This window comes from Molothrus ater, chromosome 28 (assembly GCF_012460135.2).
Source record: "Molothrus ater isolate BHLD 08-10-18 breed brown headed cowbird chromosome 28, BPBGC_Mater_1.1, whole genome shotgun sequence".
In the NCBI taxonomy this organism is placed as follows: domain Eukaryota; kingdom Metazoa; phylum Chordata; class Aves; order Passeriformes; family Icteridae; genus Molothrus; species Molothrus ater.
In genome coordinates, this window is record NC_050505.2 from 4,525,735 (window position 1) to 4,538,257 (window position 12,523).

The 12,523-nt window shown below is 64.7% G+C and overlaps 2 protein-coding genes across 2 annotated transcripts; one reads left to right on the forward strand and one right to left on the reverse strand.

Moving 5' to 3' along the window:
* The first annotated feature begins 1,065 nt into the window (after window positions 1–1,065).
* On the forward strand, window positions 1,066–7,717 carry LOC118695122 (myoferlin-like). Its single transcript, XM_054517472.1, has 17 exons — window positions 1,066–2,559; window positions 2,662–2,703; window positions 2,784–2,921; window positions 3,204–3,317; window positions 3,397–3,552; window positions 3,635–3,726; window positions 4,336–4,506; window positions 4,820–4,968; window positions 5,320–5,459; window positions 5,828–5,916; window positions 6,007–6,102; window positions 6,353–6,494; window positions 6,577–6,676; window positions 6,805–7,130; window positions 7,216–7,325; window positions 7,428–7,557; window positions 7,628–7,717. Exons 1-17 carry the CDS (start codon window positions 2,551–2,553, stop codon window positions 7,715–7,717), a joined length of 2,094 nt encoding a protein of 697 aa, XP_054373447.1. The 5' UTR covers window positions 1,066–2,550.
* A 2,367-nt stretch (window positions 7,718–10,084) lies between these two features.
* Window positions 10,085–11,820, reverse strand: BOLA3 (bolA family member 3). Its single transcript, XM_036396683.1, has 4 exons — window positions 11,766–11,820; window positions 11,189–11,312; window positions 10,665–10,753; window positions 10,085–10,215 (listed from the first exon to the last, which is right to left on the reverse strand). Exons 1-4 carry the CDS (start codon window positions 11,793–11,795, stop codon window positions 10,150–10,152), a joined length of 309 nt encoding a protein of 102 aa, XP_036252576.1. The 5' UTR covers window positions 11,796–11,820; the 3' UTR covers window positions 10,085–10,149.
* Between the last annotated feature and the right edge of the window lie 703 nt (window positions 11,821–12,523).

Sequence of the window (12,523 nt, forward strand, 5' to 3'; positions counted from 1 at the left end):
GGCACTGACAATGGCCACCGGCAGCCATGCCCGCTCCGCGCCGGAGCCCCGGGGCCGCCCCTGCCCCCAGCGCCGCGACCGGCCCGGGCCGGGGGAAGACCGGACACCGACCGGAGCATCCCCCGGGCCGAGGAGGGCGGAGATGCCCCAGACCCGGCCCCGGCCCTGCCCCGGTGCGAGGCGAACGCTTTCGGTGACGGGGCCCGGTGCGCCCAGGCCCCGCCCCTCCCGGAACCCTCTCAGCCAATCGCATCCCTCCGTCCCGCTCCAGCCCCGCCCCTCATTATTTCCCAACAAAGCAAACCGCTCCATGCCCCGCCCCTCATTGTTGCCACTCGGCTCCCATTGGCTGCGGCCGAGAGGGCGGGGCTAAGCCTGCGTATATAAAGCGGCGGCGGGGGCTATGGGCTCAGTTCGGTTCCAGCAGCGGCAGCGGAGCGGGACGGGAGGAGCAGAACATTCAACAGCGGAGCAGGACATTCAACAGCGGAGCAGGACATTCAACAGCGGAGCAGAACATTCAACAGCGGAGCAGAACATTTAACAGCGGAGCAGGACATTCAACAGCGGAGCAGAACATTCAACAGCGGAGCGCAACATTCAACAGCGGAGCAGAACATTCAACAGCGGAGCAGGACATTCAACAGCGGAGCAGGACATTCAACAGCGGAGCAGGACATTCAACAGCGGAGCAGAACTTTCAACAGCGGAGCAGGACATTCAACAGCGGAGCAGAACTTTCAACAGTGGAGCAGAACTTTCAACAGCGGAGCAGAACTTTCAACAGCGGAGCAGAACATTCAACAGCGGAGCAGAACATTCAACAGCGGAGCAGGACATTCAACAGCGGAGCGCCGGCCGAGCCCTCGGAACCACCAGCCCCGGAGCGCCGGCACCGCCCGCGTCCTCGGTGGCGCCAGCCCGGAGCCCGACACGGGGGTGTCGTTGGGGGAGGGTTGGGAGGGATGGGGATCCGCCGATGCGCCGCTTGTCGCCGTCCTTGTGTCTTTTCTCGCCGCCGCCTTCTCGGTACCGGCCCCTCCAAACGGGAGCGGGACCGGCACCGCCCCCCCGGCTCAGCAAAGGTAAGGAGCGAGACCCGCCGGGGCACCGAGGGACCACGCCGGGCTCCCCGATCGGGGGCCACGGCCACCGCCCCGGCCTGCCCAAGGTAAGGGGATGGAGAACACGGCGCCCCCAAATTGGGGGTTCGGACACCAACCCCGGCTCGGCAAAGGTAAGGCCAGGCAACCCGGGGCACCGAGGGACCACGCTGGGCCCCCCCAAACCGGAGGGGTTCGGCCACCGCCCCGGCCTGCCAAAGGTAAGGGACAAAAAAAAAATTGGCAAAAAAAAATTGGCAAAAAAAAAATTGGCAAAATAAAATTGGCAAAATAAAATTGGCAAAAAAAAATTGGCAAAATAAAATTGGCAAAATAAAATTGGCAAAATAAAATTGGCAAAAAAAAAATTGGCAAAATAAAATTGGCAAAAAAAAAATTGGCAAAAAAAAATTGGCAAAATAAAATTGGCAAAAATCCCATGAAGTGCTGTGGCTGATCTCTGCTGGCTCCATGCGTCGCTCACCACCCGCACAAATCACAAAGCTCCTCCCCAAAAGTGGGGCTGGGACCCCCAGAGACCTCTCCCCATGGGCCTGGGGCCCTCAAAGACCCCTCCCCATAAACCCAAGCACCCCAGAAATGGGGCTGGAACCACCGGAAATAATAATAATAGTAATGTTAATAGTAATACTAATAGTAATAAATAATAATAACCATTCCCCAGGATTGAGCACACAGCACAGGGTGGGGTTCACGCCCAGGGGGGCAGCCCTGGGCCCCTCCTGGAGCTCTTTATTCACCGTGGCAGGCTCAGCCCTTGGGGGCCGAGGTGAAGATGCGCAGGCCGTGCATGTGCTTGATCTCCTCGCTCAGCGCCTGTGGGGCAAGCGCAGCTCAGGGGCTGCCCTGGCCTTGGAGCGGCCTCAGCCACAGCCACGGGTGCAACCTGAACCCCAGAGCCAGGGCGGCACCCTCAGCCGGCACCCACAGCCAGGGGTGCAGCCTCAGCCCCATGTCCAGGGGTGCTGCAGCCTCAGCCCCATGGGTTCCCTCTCCCCCATTCCCTGTTCCCTCTCCCACATCCCTTCTCCCCCATTCTCCCCCATTCCCTCTCCCTTCCCCTCTTCCCCCTCTCCTCATTCCCTCTCTCCCCAGTTCCCTCACCCCTATCCCCTCTCTCCATCCTCTTTCCCCCATTCCCTCTCCCTGTTCCCCTCCTTCTCCCCATTCCCTCTCCCCTATTCCAGCTGTTCCCTTTCCCTCTCTCCCCATTCCCTCTTTCCCATTCTCTCCCATCCCCTCTGTCCCATCCCTGCCTCACCCTTTGTATCCCCTGCCCCATCCCAGCTGTCCCCAGCCCGTCCCAGCTGTCCCCTCCCTCACCCCCCTGTCCCTCTGTCCCTCAGACGAGCTCCTCTCCGTGCCCGCCTCCTCCAGCCCCTGCAGACGTTGGTGTTCCCTGTTCCTGGCCATATCCCCAGCCAGGATGGCTCAGGTGAGTCCCCCTGGTCAGCTGGCACCAGCCCTGGCGCTGCTGGATGCTGGCACTGCCCAGCCCCGTGCCTCAGTTTCCCCAAGAGCCCTTTGCTCCCTGCAGGACCTGCTGGGCTACCTCAGGAACAAGCGGGCTGAGGACCAGGTGGGCACAGGAACGGGGACAGGTGGCACAGGAGACGCCACCAGGGCCACCTGTGCCCACCTGCTCCTGCTCCCCACCAGGATGAGGAAGATGAAGAAGAGGAGGATGAGAACGACGACGATGAGGAGGAGGAGGAGGAGGAGAGGGACTGGTGGAGCAAATTCTACGCGTCCATGGAGGACAAGGACCCCAAATCCCCCAACGGGGACAGACTGAAGGTGAGCCAGAGCCTGGGACCTGCCCTGGGATGGGGACAGGGACAGCTGGGGACAGGGACAGGATGAGAACAGGGAGGATGAGGGGAGTGGGTGAGGACAGGGAGGGGGATGAAGCTGAGGAGGACAAGGATGATGAAGCTGGGGAGGGGACAAGGATGAGGAGGGAATGGGGACAAGGATGAGGAGGGAATGGGGACAAGGATGAAGAAGGGGCCGGAGCTGCCGTAGGGAGCAGCCCCAGGACGGGCCCGGGGCTGTCCCGAGCCTGGCCCTGCCCCGCAGATCTACGGCTGCGAGCTGGAGGCGGTGCCCGAGTTCCAGGGGCTGCAGGATTTCTGCCAGACGCTGCCCCTGTGCAAACCCGGCCGTGCCCCCGAGCCCGCGGGCAGCTTCAAGGTGGGTGAACCCCCCGTGCCCCCGTGGGACCCCGCGGCGGCGGGGCGGGACCCCCGGAGGGCACCGGGGGCTCTCTCAGGGGCTGTTCCGCATCTACCCCGTGCCCGAGGCCGCCGGAGCCGCCCCCGGCCCGCGCTGCTTCCAGCGGCTGCCGCCGCCCCAGCCGCAGCCGTGCCTGGTGCGCGTCTACATCGTGCGAGCCTTCGAGCTGTCCCCCCGCGATGTCACCGGGCTGGTGAGCACGGCGGGGACCCCGGGGCCGGGCGGGGCGGGGCGTGCCCGGTGTCACCGCCGTGTCCCCTCCGTGCCCCACCCAGAGCGATCCCTACGTGCGGGTGGCGCTGGGCAAGAGGACGCTGGGACAGCGGGACCAGTACGTGCCCAACACCCTGGAGCCCGTCTTCGGCAGGTGCGGCCGGGTGGCCCTGGTGGCGCTGTCACCTCCAGGGGGCACTGGGGGCGCCATTCCCAGCGCTGTTGTGCCACCAGATCCCGGTGCCATTCCCTGTCCCATTCCCTGTGCTGTCCCATTCCCTGTGCCAACAGCTGTCCCACTCCCTGTCCTGCCATGTCCCTGTGTCCCCTCCTGTCCCATTCCCTGCCTTGCCGTGTCCCCTCCTGTCCCACTCCCTGTCCTGCCATGTCCCTGTGTCCCCTCCTGTCCCATTCCCTGCCTTGCCGTGTCCCTGTGTCCCCTCCTGTCCCATTCCCTGCCTTGCCGTGTCCCTGTGTCCCCTCCTGTCCCACTCCCTGTCCTGCCATGTCCCCTCCTGTCCCACTCCCCACCCTGCCATGTCCCTGTGTCCCCTCCTGTCCCACTCCCTGTCCTGCCGTGTCCCCTCCTGTCCCACTCCCTGTCCTGCCATGTCCCTGTGTCCCCTCCTGTCCCACTCCCTGTCCTGCCGTGTCCCCTCCTGTCCCACTCCCCGCCCTGCCATGTCCCATGTCCCCAGCTCCCCTGTCCCCGCGGGTCCCTGTCCCCGTGCCACCCCCGGGCTGATGACACCGCTGCCCCCAGGATGTTCGAGCTGACGGCCACCATCCCCCTGGAGAAGGACCTGCGGGTGACAATCATGGACCACGACAAGGTGCCACCAGACCAGGAGATCGGCAGCACCACCATCGACCTGGAGGACCGGCTGCTGTCCCACCACCGTGCCCACTGCGGGCTGCCCACCCTGTACCACACGTGAGAGGGGACACGGGGAGGGGACACAGAGTGCTGGGTAGGAACAGGGAGGGACACAGGGAGGGGACATGGGGGCACAGGAGGGGACACAGGGGCCTCGAGGGGGGACAGGAGGGAACATGGTGGGCACACGGGGGCACAGGAGGATAGCAGGGAGGGGGCACAGAGGGATTTGGGACACGAGGAGGGGCAGGATGGGGGGCACAGGAGGGTTTGGGGGGCACAGGAGGATGGCACGGAGCGGGCACAGAGGGCCGGGGCGGGCACAGGGGTGACTGCCAGCAGAGCAGAGGTGCCACTGCCGTGTCCCCAGCGCGGGCCCCGCGTGCTGGCGGGACCAGCTGTGCCCCAGCCGGGCCCTGGAGCTCCTGGCGGCCGCGCGGGGGCTGCGCGGGCCCCGCTTCAGCCGCGGGGGCACCGCCCTGAGCCTGGGCGGGCAGCGCTTCCAGCTGAGCCACTTCGGTGAGGGCGGGGATGGGCGGGCTTGGGAGGGGCTGGGGGGGTTTGGGGGGGGATCTGATGGGGGTTTGGGGGTTCTGGGGGGTTTGGAAGGATGTGGGGAAAGTCTGGTGGGGGTTTGGGAGGTTCTGGGGAGGGTTTGGGGCGGGGGGGGTTGGGGGATCTGAGTGGGTCTGGGGTGTCTGGGGTAATTTGGGGGTGTTGGGGGGATCTGGGGGAGTCTGGAGGGCTTTAGGGTAATTTGGGGGTCCGGGGGAGGATTTGGGGGATCTGGGGTGGGTCTGGGGTAGTTCGGGGGTGGTGGGGGGTCTGTGGGGTGGCTGTCGGGCGGGTGACAGTGGCTCGGTGTCACAGAGCGGGGCCGCCCCCCGCCCCGCCACGCCGGGGCCCCCCGGGAGCGCCTGGCCCTGCACGTGCTGAACCTGTGCGGGCTCGTCCCGGAGCACCTGGAGACCCGCGGGCTGCAGAGCCGCGCCCGGCCCGGCCTGGAGCAGGTGACAGCGACACCGGGCTGGGGGTGACAGTGACACCTGGCGGGGAGGGGTGGTGGTGACACCGGGGTGACAGAGAACGTGGGGATGGGGACATTGTGGTGACAGGGACACTGGAGGTGGGGACACTGGGGTGGCAGGGACACTGGAGGTGGGGACACCGTGGGGACAGAGACACTGGGGATGGGGACATTGTGGTGACGGGGACATTGGGGTGGGTGCCAGGGACCCCAGGAGTGGGTGAATGGGCAGGGGGGGTGGCAAGGGCAGGTGCTGGGGGGACAAAGGGACGCCGTGGTGATGAGGAGCCTGGGACCGTGGGGACGCTTGGGGACACTTGTGCCGGTGCCAGCCCATCCCGGTGTCCCCAGGGCAAGGTGCAGATGTGGGTGGACATTTTCCCCACCAGCCTCGGCCCCCCCGGGCCCCCTGTGAACATCGACCCCCGCAAGGCCGAGGGGTGAGTGGGGGACAGGAGAGCCCCGTGGGGACAGGGCCAGCCCGGGGGAAGGTGACAAAGGTGACAGACCCGTCCCTGTCCCCTCCCGAGGTACGAGCTGCGCTGCGTGGTGTGGAACGTGCGGGACACGGAGCCCGGGGACGTCAACCTGCTGGGCCAGCGCATGAGTGACATCTACGTGTCCGGGTGTGTCCCCATCGTGTCCCCTGTCACCCCCCAGCTTCTGTCCTGCTCACCCCAGAGCCCCTGGCATCTCCTTTGTCACCGCAGGGTCCCCATCCCCAGGGTCCCTGTCACGCCAGGGTGTCCCCATCCATGTGGGCACAGGGGTGACAGCGGTGTCCCCTCTGGGGTGGCATGGATGGCTGGAGTGGCACAGGGGTGACAGCAGCGTCCCCTGGGCGGTGACACACGGGTGACAGTGCTGTCCCCGCAGGTGGCTGGACGGGCTCCCCGAGCAGCGGCAGCACACCGACATCCACTATCGCTCCCTGGACGGCCGCGGCGCCTTCAACTGGCGCTTCGTGTTCCCCTTCGAGTTCCTGGCGGCTGAGAAGCTCTGCGCCATCCGCCGCAAGGTCAGAGACAGGGGACAGCGAGGGGACGCAGCCCGGGGACACGGCCTGGGGACATGTGGGACCTTGCCGTGTCCCCGGGCAGGAGCACGTGTGGAGTTTGGACGAGACCCTGCTGAAGGTGCCGCCCAAGCTCATCCTGCAGGTGTGGGACAATGACAAGTTCAAGGCGGACGATCTGCTGGGTGAGAGCCCGTGTCACCACTGCGGGGACACCTCAGGGGACAGGGAGCACCCATTGGTGATAAGGAGCTCCCACTGGTGACAGGGAGCTCCCGCCGGTGACGGAGCCATCCCCTGGCCTGTCCCGCAGGGATCCTGGAGCTGGAGCTGACGCGGCTGCCCCGCCCGGCCCGCAGCGCCCGCCTGTGCCGGGCCTCGCCGTCGGACCTGCCCTGGTTCTCCTGGCCCTGGCTCTCCCTGCCGCGGTTCATCCGGGCCCGGCTCTCCCGGGCCTGCCTCTCCCTGGCCCGGCTCTCCCGGGTCTGGCAGCCCCTGGCCCGGCTCTCCCGGCGCCTCTCCCGGCGCTGGTTCCGCTCCCTGGCGCTGCAGCGCCCGTCCCTGAACCTGTTCCGCAGGAGGAGGGCGCGGGGCTGGTGGCCCTGCACCATGCACGAGGACGGCGGCCAGCGCCTCTCGGTAGGCTGGGGACAGGTTGGGGACATCCCCACGGGGCTGGGGGACAGCGGGGACAGATCCAACCGCCCCCCCCCGGGCCCCGCAGGGGAAGCTGGAGCTGAGCCTGGAGCTGCTGTCGGCGCAGGAGGCCGAGGAGCGGCCGGTGGGGAAGGGCCGGGAGGAGCCCAACAAGCACCCGACCCTGCCCGAGCCCAGGTGAGCCGGGGAGAGCAGGAGGGGACAGGGGACAGGCGGTGGCTGAGCCCGGTGTCCCCACAGGCAGGGGACACGCAGTGGCTGAGCCCGGTGTCCCTGCAGGCGCCCCAAGTCCTCGTTCCTGTGGCTGCGCTCCCCACTGAAGCTCGTCCGCTACGGCGTCCACTGGCGCTACCTGCTGTGGCTCGGGCTGGGGCTGGCGGCGCTCCTGCTGCTCCATTCCTTCTTCCCGGTCAGGACTGCCCCACGAACACCCCTCTGTCACCCCTGAACGCGGCCTGAGTCCCTGTGTCCCCCTGCAGAGCACCCTCAAGGTGAAGGTGGCTGACCCGCGCCTGCTCCTGCCCGCCAAGGAGCTGCCGGCCACGAAGCATCCCCGGACACAGCGCTGAGGAGGAACCGCCCAGGTCCCCGATTTCCTGGCTCTGAACCCCCTCCCGAGCTGCTCTGGATGTCCTCGGTGGATTCTCCAGCCAGGAGGAGATTGCCCCGTCCAGAGCGCCGTGGGAGCTGAACATCCGCGTTCCCTCCTGAACAAAGCCCTGTCCGAGCAGCACCGGAGCATCGTCCCCGTCTCTGGCGGCTCGGGGGGGGGTACGGACACCCTAAGCCCAGCCCCGATCCCAAATTCAGCCCCACCCCAGTCCCAGGTTCAGCTCCCGCTCCCAAACTCGGCCCCAATTCCTGCCCTAACCCCAACAGCGTCATCAGCCCCGGTCCCCCGGGTGGGACGGGGACACCCCCGGGGAGTGCGGCTGGGAGGGGGGAGCGGCGCCGGCCCCTCTGCGCCCGGTCCCGGATCGCGGCGGGATGTGGAGGGGAGAGCCAGCCACGCTCCCTGACCGCGGGGCCCGGCCGGGGCATCCCCCGGGGGGCTACGGACAATGGATCCCGACAGAGCATCCCCCCGAGGCAACGACTACGGACACCGAGACAACGACTACGATCACCGAGGCACTGACAATGGCCACCGGCAGCCATGCCCGCTCCGCGCCGGAGCCCCGGGGCCGCCCCTGCCCCCAGCGCCGCGACCGGCCCGGGCCGGGGGAAGACCGGACACCGACCGGAGCATCCCCCGGGCCGAGGAGGGCGGAGATGCCCCAGACCCGGCCCCGGCCCTGCCCCGGTGCGAGGCGAACGCTTTCGGTGACGGGGCCCGGTGCGCCCAGGCCCCGCCCCTCCCGGAACCCTCTCAGCCAATCGCATCCCTCCGTCCCGCTCCAGCCCCGCCCCTCATTATTTCCCAACAAAGCAAACCGCTCCATGCCCCGCCCCTCATTGTTGCCACTCGGCTCCCATTGGCTGCGGCCGAGAGGGCGGGGCTAAGCCTGCGTATATAAAGCGGCGGCGGGGGCTATGGGCTCAGTTCGGTTCCAGCGGCGGCAGCGGAGCGGGACGGGAGGAGCGGAACATTCAACAGCGGAGCAGGACATTCAACAGCGGAGCAGGACATTCAACAGCGGAGCAGAACTTTCAACAGCGGAGCAGAACTTTCAACAGCGGAGCAGAACTTTCAACAGCGGAGCAGAACATTCAACAGCGGAGCAGAACTTTCAACAGCGGAGCAGGACATTCAACAGCGGAGCAGGACATTCAACAGCGGAGCAGGACATTCAAAAGCGGAGCAGAACATTCAACAGCGGAGCAGGACATTCAACAGCGGAGCAGAACTTTCAACAGCGGAGCAGGACATTCAACAGCGGAGCAGAACATTCAACAGCGGAGCAGAACATTCAACAGTGGAGCAGAACATTCAACAGCGGAGCAGAACATTCAACAGCGGAGCAGAACATTCAACAGCGGAGCGCCGGCCGAGCCCTCGGAACCACCAGCCCCGGAGCGCCGGCACCGCCCGCGTCCTCGGTGCCGCCAGCCCGGAGCCCGACACGGGGGTGTCGTTGGGGGAGGGTTGGGAGGGATGGGGATCCGCCGATGCGCCGCTTGTCGCCGTCCTTGTGTCTTTTCTCGCCGCCGCCTTCTCGGTACCGGCCCCTCCGAACGGGAGCGGGACCGGCACCGCCCCCCCGGCTCAGCAAAGGTAAGGAGCGAGACCCGCCGGGGCACCGAGGGACCACGCCGGGCTCCCCGATCGGGGGCCACGGCCACCGCCCCGGCCTGCCCAAGGTAAGGGGATGGAGAACACGGCGCCCCCAAATTGGGGGTTCGGACACCAACCCCGGCTCGGCAAAGGTAAGGCCAGGCAACCCGGGGCACCGAGGGACCACGCTGGGCCCCCCCAAACCGGAGGGGTTCGGCCACCGCCCCGGCCTGCCAAAGGTAAGGGACAAAAAAAAATTGGCAAAAAAAAATTGGCAAAATAAAATTGGCAAAATAAAATTGGCAAAATAAAATTGGCAAAAAAAAATTTGGCAAAATAAAATTTGGCAAAATAAAATTGGCAAAAAAAAATTTGGCAAAATAAAATTGGCAAAATAAAATTGGCAAAAAAAAATTTGGCAAAATAAAATTGGCAAAATAAAATTGGCAAAAATCCCATGAAGTGCTGTGGCTGATCTCTACTGGCTCCATGCGTCGCTCACCACCCGCACAAATCACAAAGCTCCCCCCCAAAAGTGGGGCTGGGACCCCCAGAGACCTCTCCCCATGGGCCTGGGGCCCTCAAAGACCCCTCCCCATAAACCCAAGCACCCCAGAAATGGGGCTGGAACCACCGGAAATAATAATAGTAATGTTAATAGTAATACTAATAGTAATAAATAATAATAACCATTCCCCAGGATTGAGCACACAGCACAGGGTGGGGTTCACGCCCAGGGGGGCAGCCCTGGGCCCCTCCTGGAGCTCTTTATTCACCGTGGCAGGCTCAGCCCTTGGGGGCCGAGGTGAAGATGCGCAGGCCGTGCATGTGCTTGATCTCCTCGCTCAGCGCCTGTGGGGCAAGCGCAGCTCAGGGGCTGCCCTGGCCTTGGAGCGGCCTCAGCCACAGCCACGGGTGCAACCTGAACCCCAGAGCCAGGGCGGCACCCTCAGCCGGCACCCACAGCCAGGGGTGCAGCCTCAGCCCCATGTCCAGGGGTGCTGCAGCCTCAGCCCCATGGGTTCCCTCTTCTCCATCCACTCTCCCCCATTCCCTGTTCCCTCTCCTCATTCCCTCACCCCCATCCCCTCTCTCCATCCTCTTTCCCCCATTCCCTCTCCCTGTTCCCCTCCTTCTCCCCATTCCCTCTCCCCTATTCCAGCTGTTCCCTTTCCCTGTCTCCCCATTCCCTCTTTCCCATTCTCTCCCATCCCCTCTGTGCCATTCCCTTGCCCCCATTCCCTCACCCAAACCCCCTCTCTCCTGTTCCCTCTGCTCCATTCTCTCTCCCTGCCCCACACCTGTGTCACCATCCTGTGCTGCTGCACCGGGCGCTTCTCCCGGAACTCCTCCGACTCCACATGGATCTCGTACATGTCACCGCAGCCTCCTGGGAACCCGGCCCAATTAACGCCAATTAAAATCCATTAAAGTCACTTGAAGTCAAGGCTTGAGCACCCTCACACTCCTGCCCTGTCTGGGGGTCCCCACAGCCCAGTGGGTTTAAAAAGAAATCTGGGTTTGGGGCAACCAAGAGTGGGGTAAGGGCACTAAAAACCAGGTTTAGGACCACAAAGAGCGGGTTTAGGACAATAAAGAGTGGGCTTCAGGTAGAAAGAGCGGGTTTAGGGCAACCAAGGGTGGGTTTAGGGCAACCAAAAACGGGTTTAGGACAATAAAAACCAGGTTTAGGGCAACTAAAAGTGGGTTTAGGGCAACCAAAAACGGGTTTAGGATAATAAAGAGCAGATTTGGGGCAACCAAGAGTGGGTTTAGGGTAATAAAGAGCGGGTTTAGGACCACAACGAGCAGGTTTAGGCCCTACCTGAGATGTCCACCACCTTGATGGCCGAGGCCCGCGGGAACTTCTCCCGCAGCAGCTGCGCCAGGCGTGACTCCCCATCGGTACCGGAGGCCAAACCCCGCCAGGAGCGGCAGCGCAGGAACAGCTGGGGGCAAACGGCCCTGAGACCCCTGGGGGGACCCCAAAAACAGCCCCGGGAACGGGGGAAGGGAAGGGGAAGCTGCCGGCACCGGCGGAGGGCACAGGAAGCTGCGGAAGCCCGGGAGATGCGGGCGAACCGGGAGAAGGAGGGACGGGAACGGGCGCTGCCACCACCGGAGGATCGGGCGGTGGGAACGGGGCCTGGGGAGGGGCAGGAGGGGTTACCCGTGCCTGGGGACATTGTGAGGAGCGGAAGCACCGGGAGCGGTACAAGGAACGAGGGAACACCGGGAGATGGTGGGAAGCGGGCCCGGGGATGCTCATTGTGAGGGGGCGCGGGCCGCGCTTACCGGCACCGGGGGGACACGCAGGGAGGGGACGGGTCGGGAGGGGAGCACGGGCAGGGGAAGGGCAGGGGGACGAGGACAGAGGGACACGGGGACTGACGGACACTCACCGGGCCCCGGCTCAGCCCCGCCGCCGCCATCCCGGGGGCGCGCCGGGGTCACCTCAGCCTCAGCCAATCAGAGCGCGCCGCTGGGAAATGGGGCGGGGCCAGCGCTGCGCCGCCAAGAGCGCCCCCCGGTGGCTCGGAGGACCAGGAGAGGCCGCGACGCCCCCCCAAAGGGTCCCCAAAAAGGGTCCCCTCCTGACCCCAAAAAAAATCCATCCTGACCCCACAAAAAGGCCCATCACGGCCCCATAAAAAGCCCCCTCCTGACCCCACAAAAGGCCCCACCCTGATCCTACAAAAATCCCGGTCCTGACCCCACAAAGGGTCCTCTCCTGGCCCCGTAAAAAGCCCCCCCTTGACCCCACAAAAGTCCCATCCTCCTCCCCCACCCCATTCCCATATCCAGGGTCCCATCCCGACCCCCAAAAGGATCCCATCCCCCCTCTCATCCCATAGATGGAGCCCCCATCCTGATCCCCCCCTAAAGGACCCCCAGTTCCCATACCCAGAACCCCATCCAGACCCCCCAGTCCCAAAAACCCCAACCCCAAAAACCCCAACCCAAAAATCCCACAAACCCCAATCCCACAGGAATTGCAGCCGAGCCTGGTGTTGAGTGCAAAAAATAAATATAAAATTTATTAAAACACCCACAATATTTTAAAGGTATCGGGAATAATAACACAGCCCAACTCAGAATAAAATACAAATTAAAATAAACAACAACAGAACAAAAAAACCCCAAAAAAACAAAACCAAAA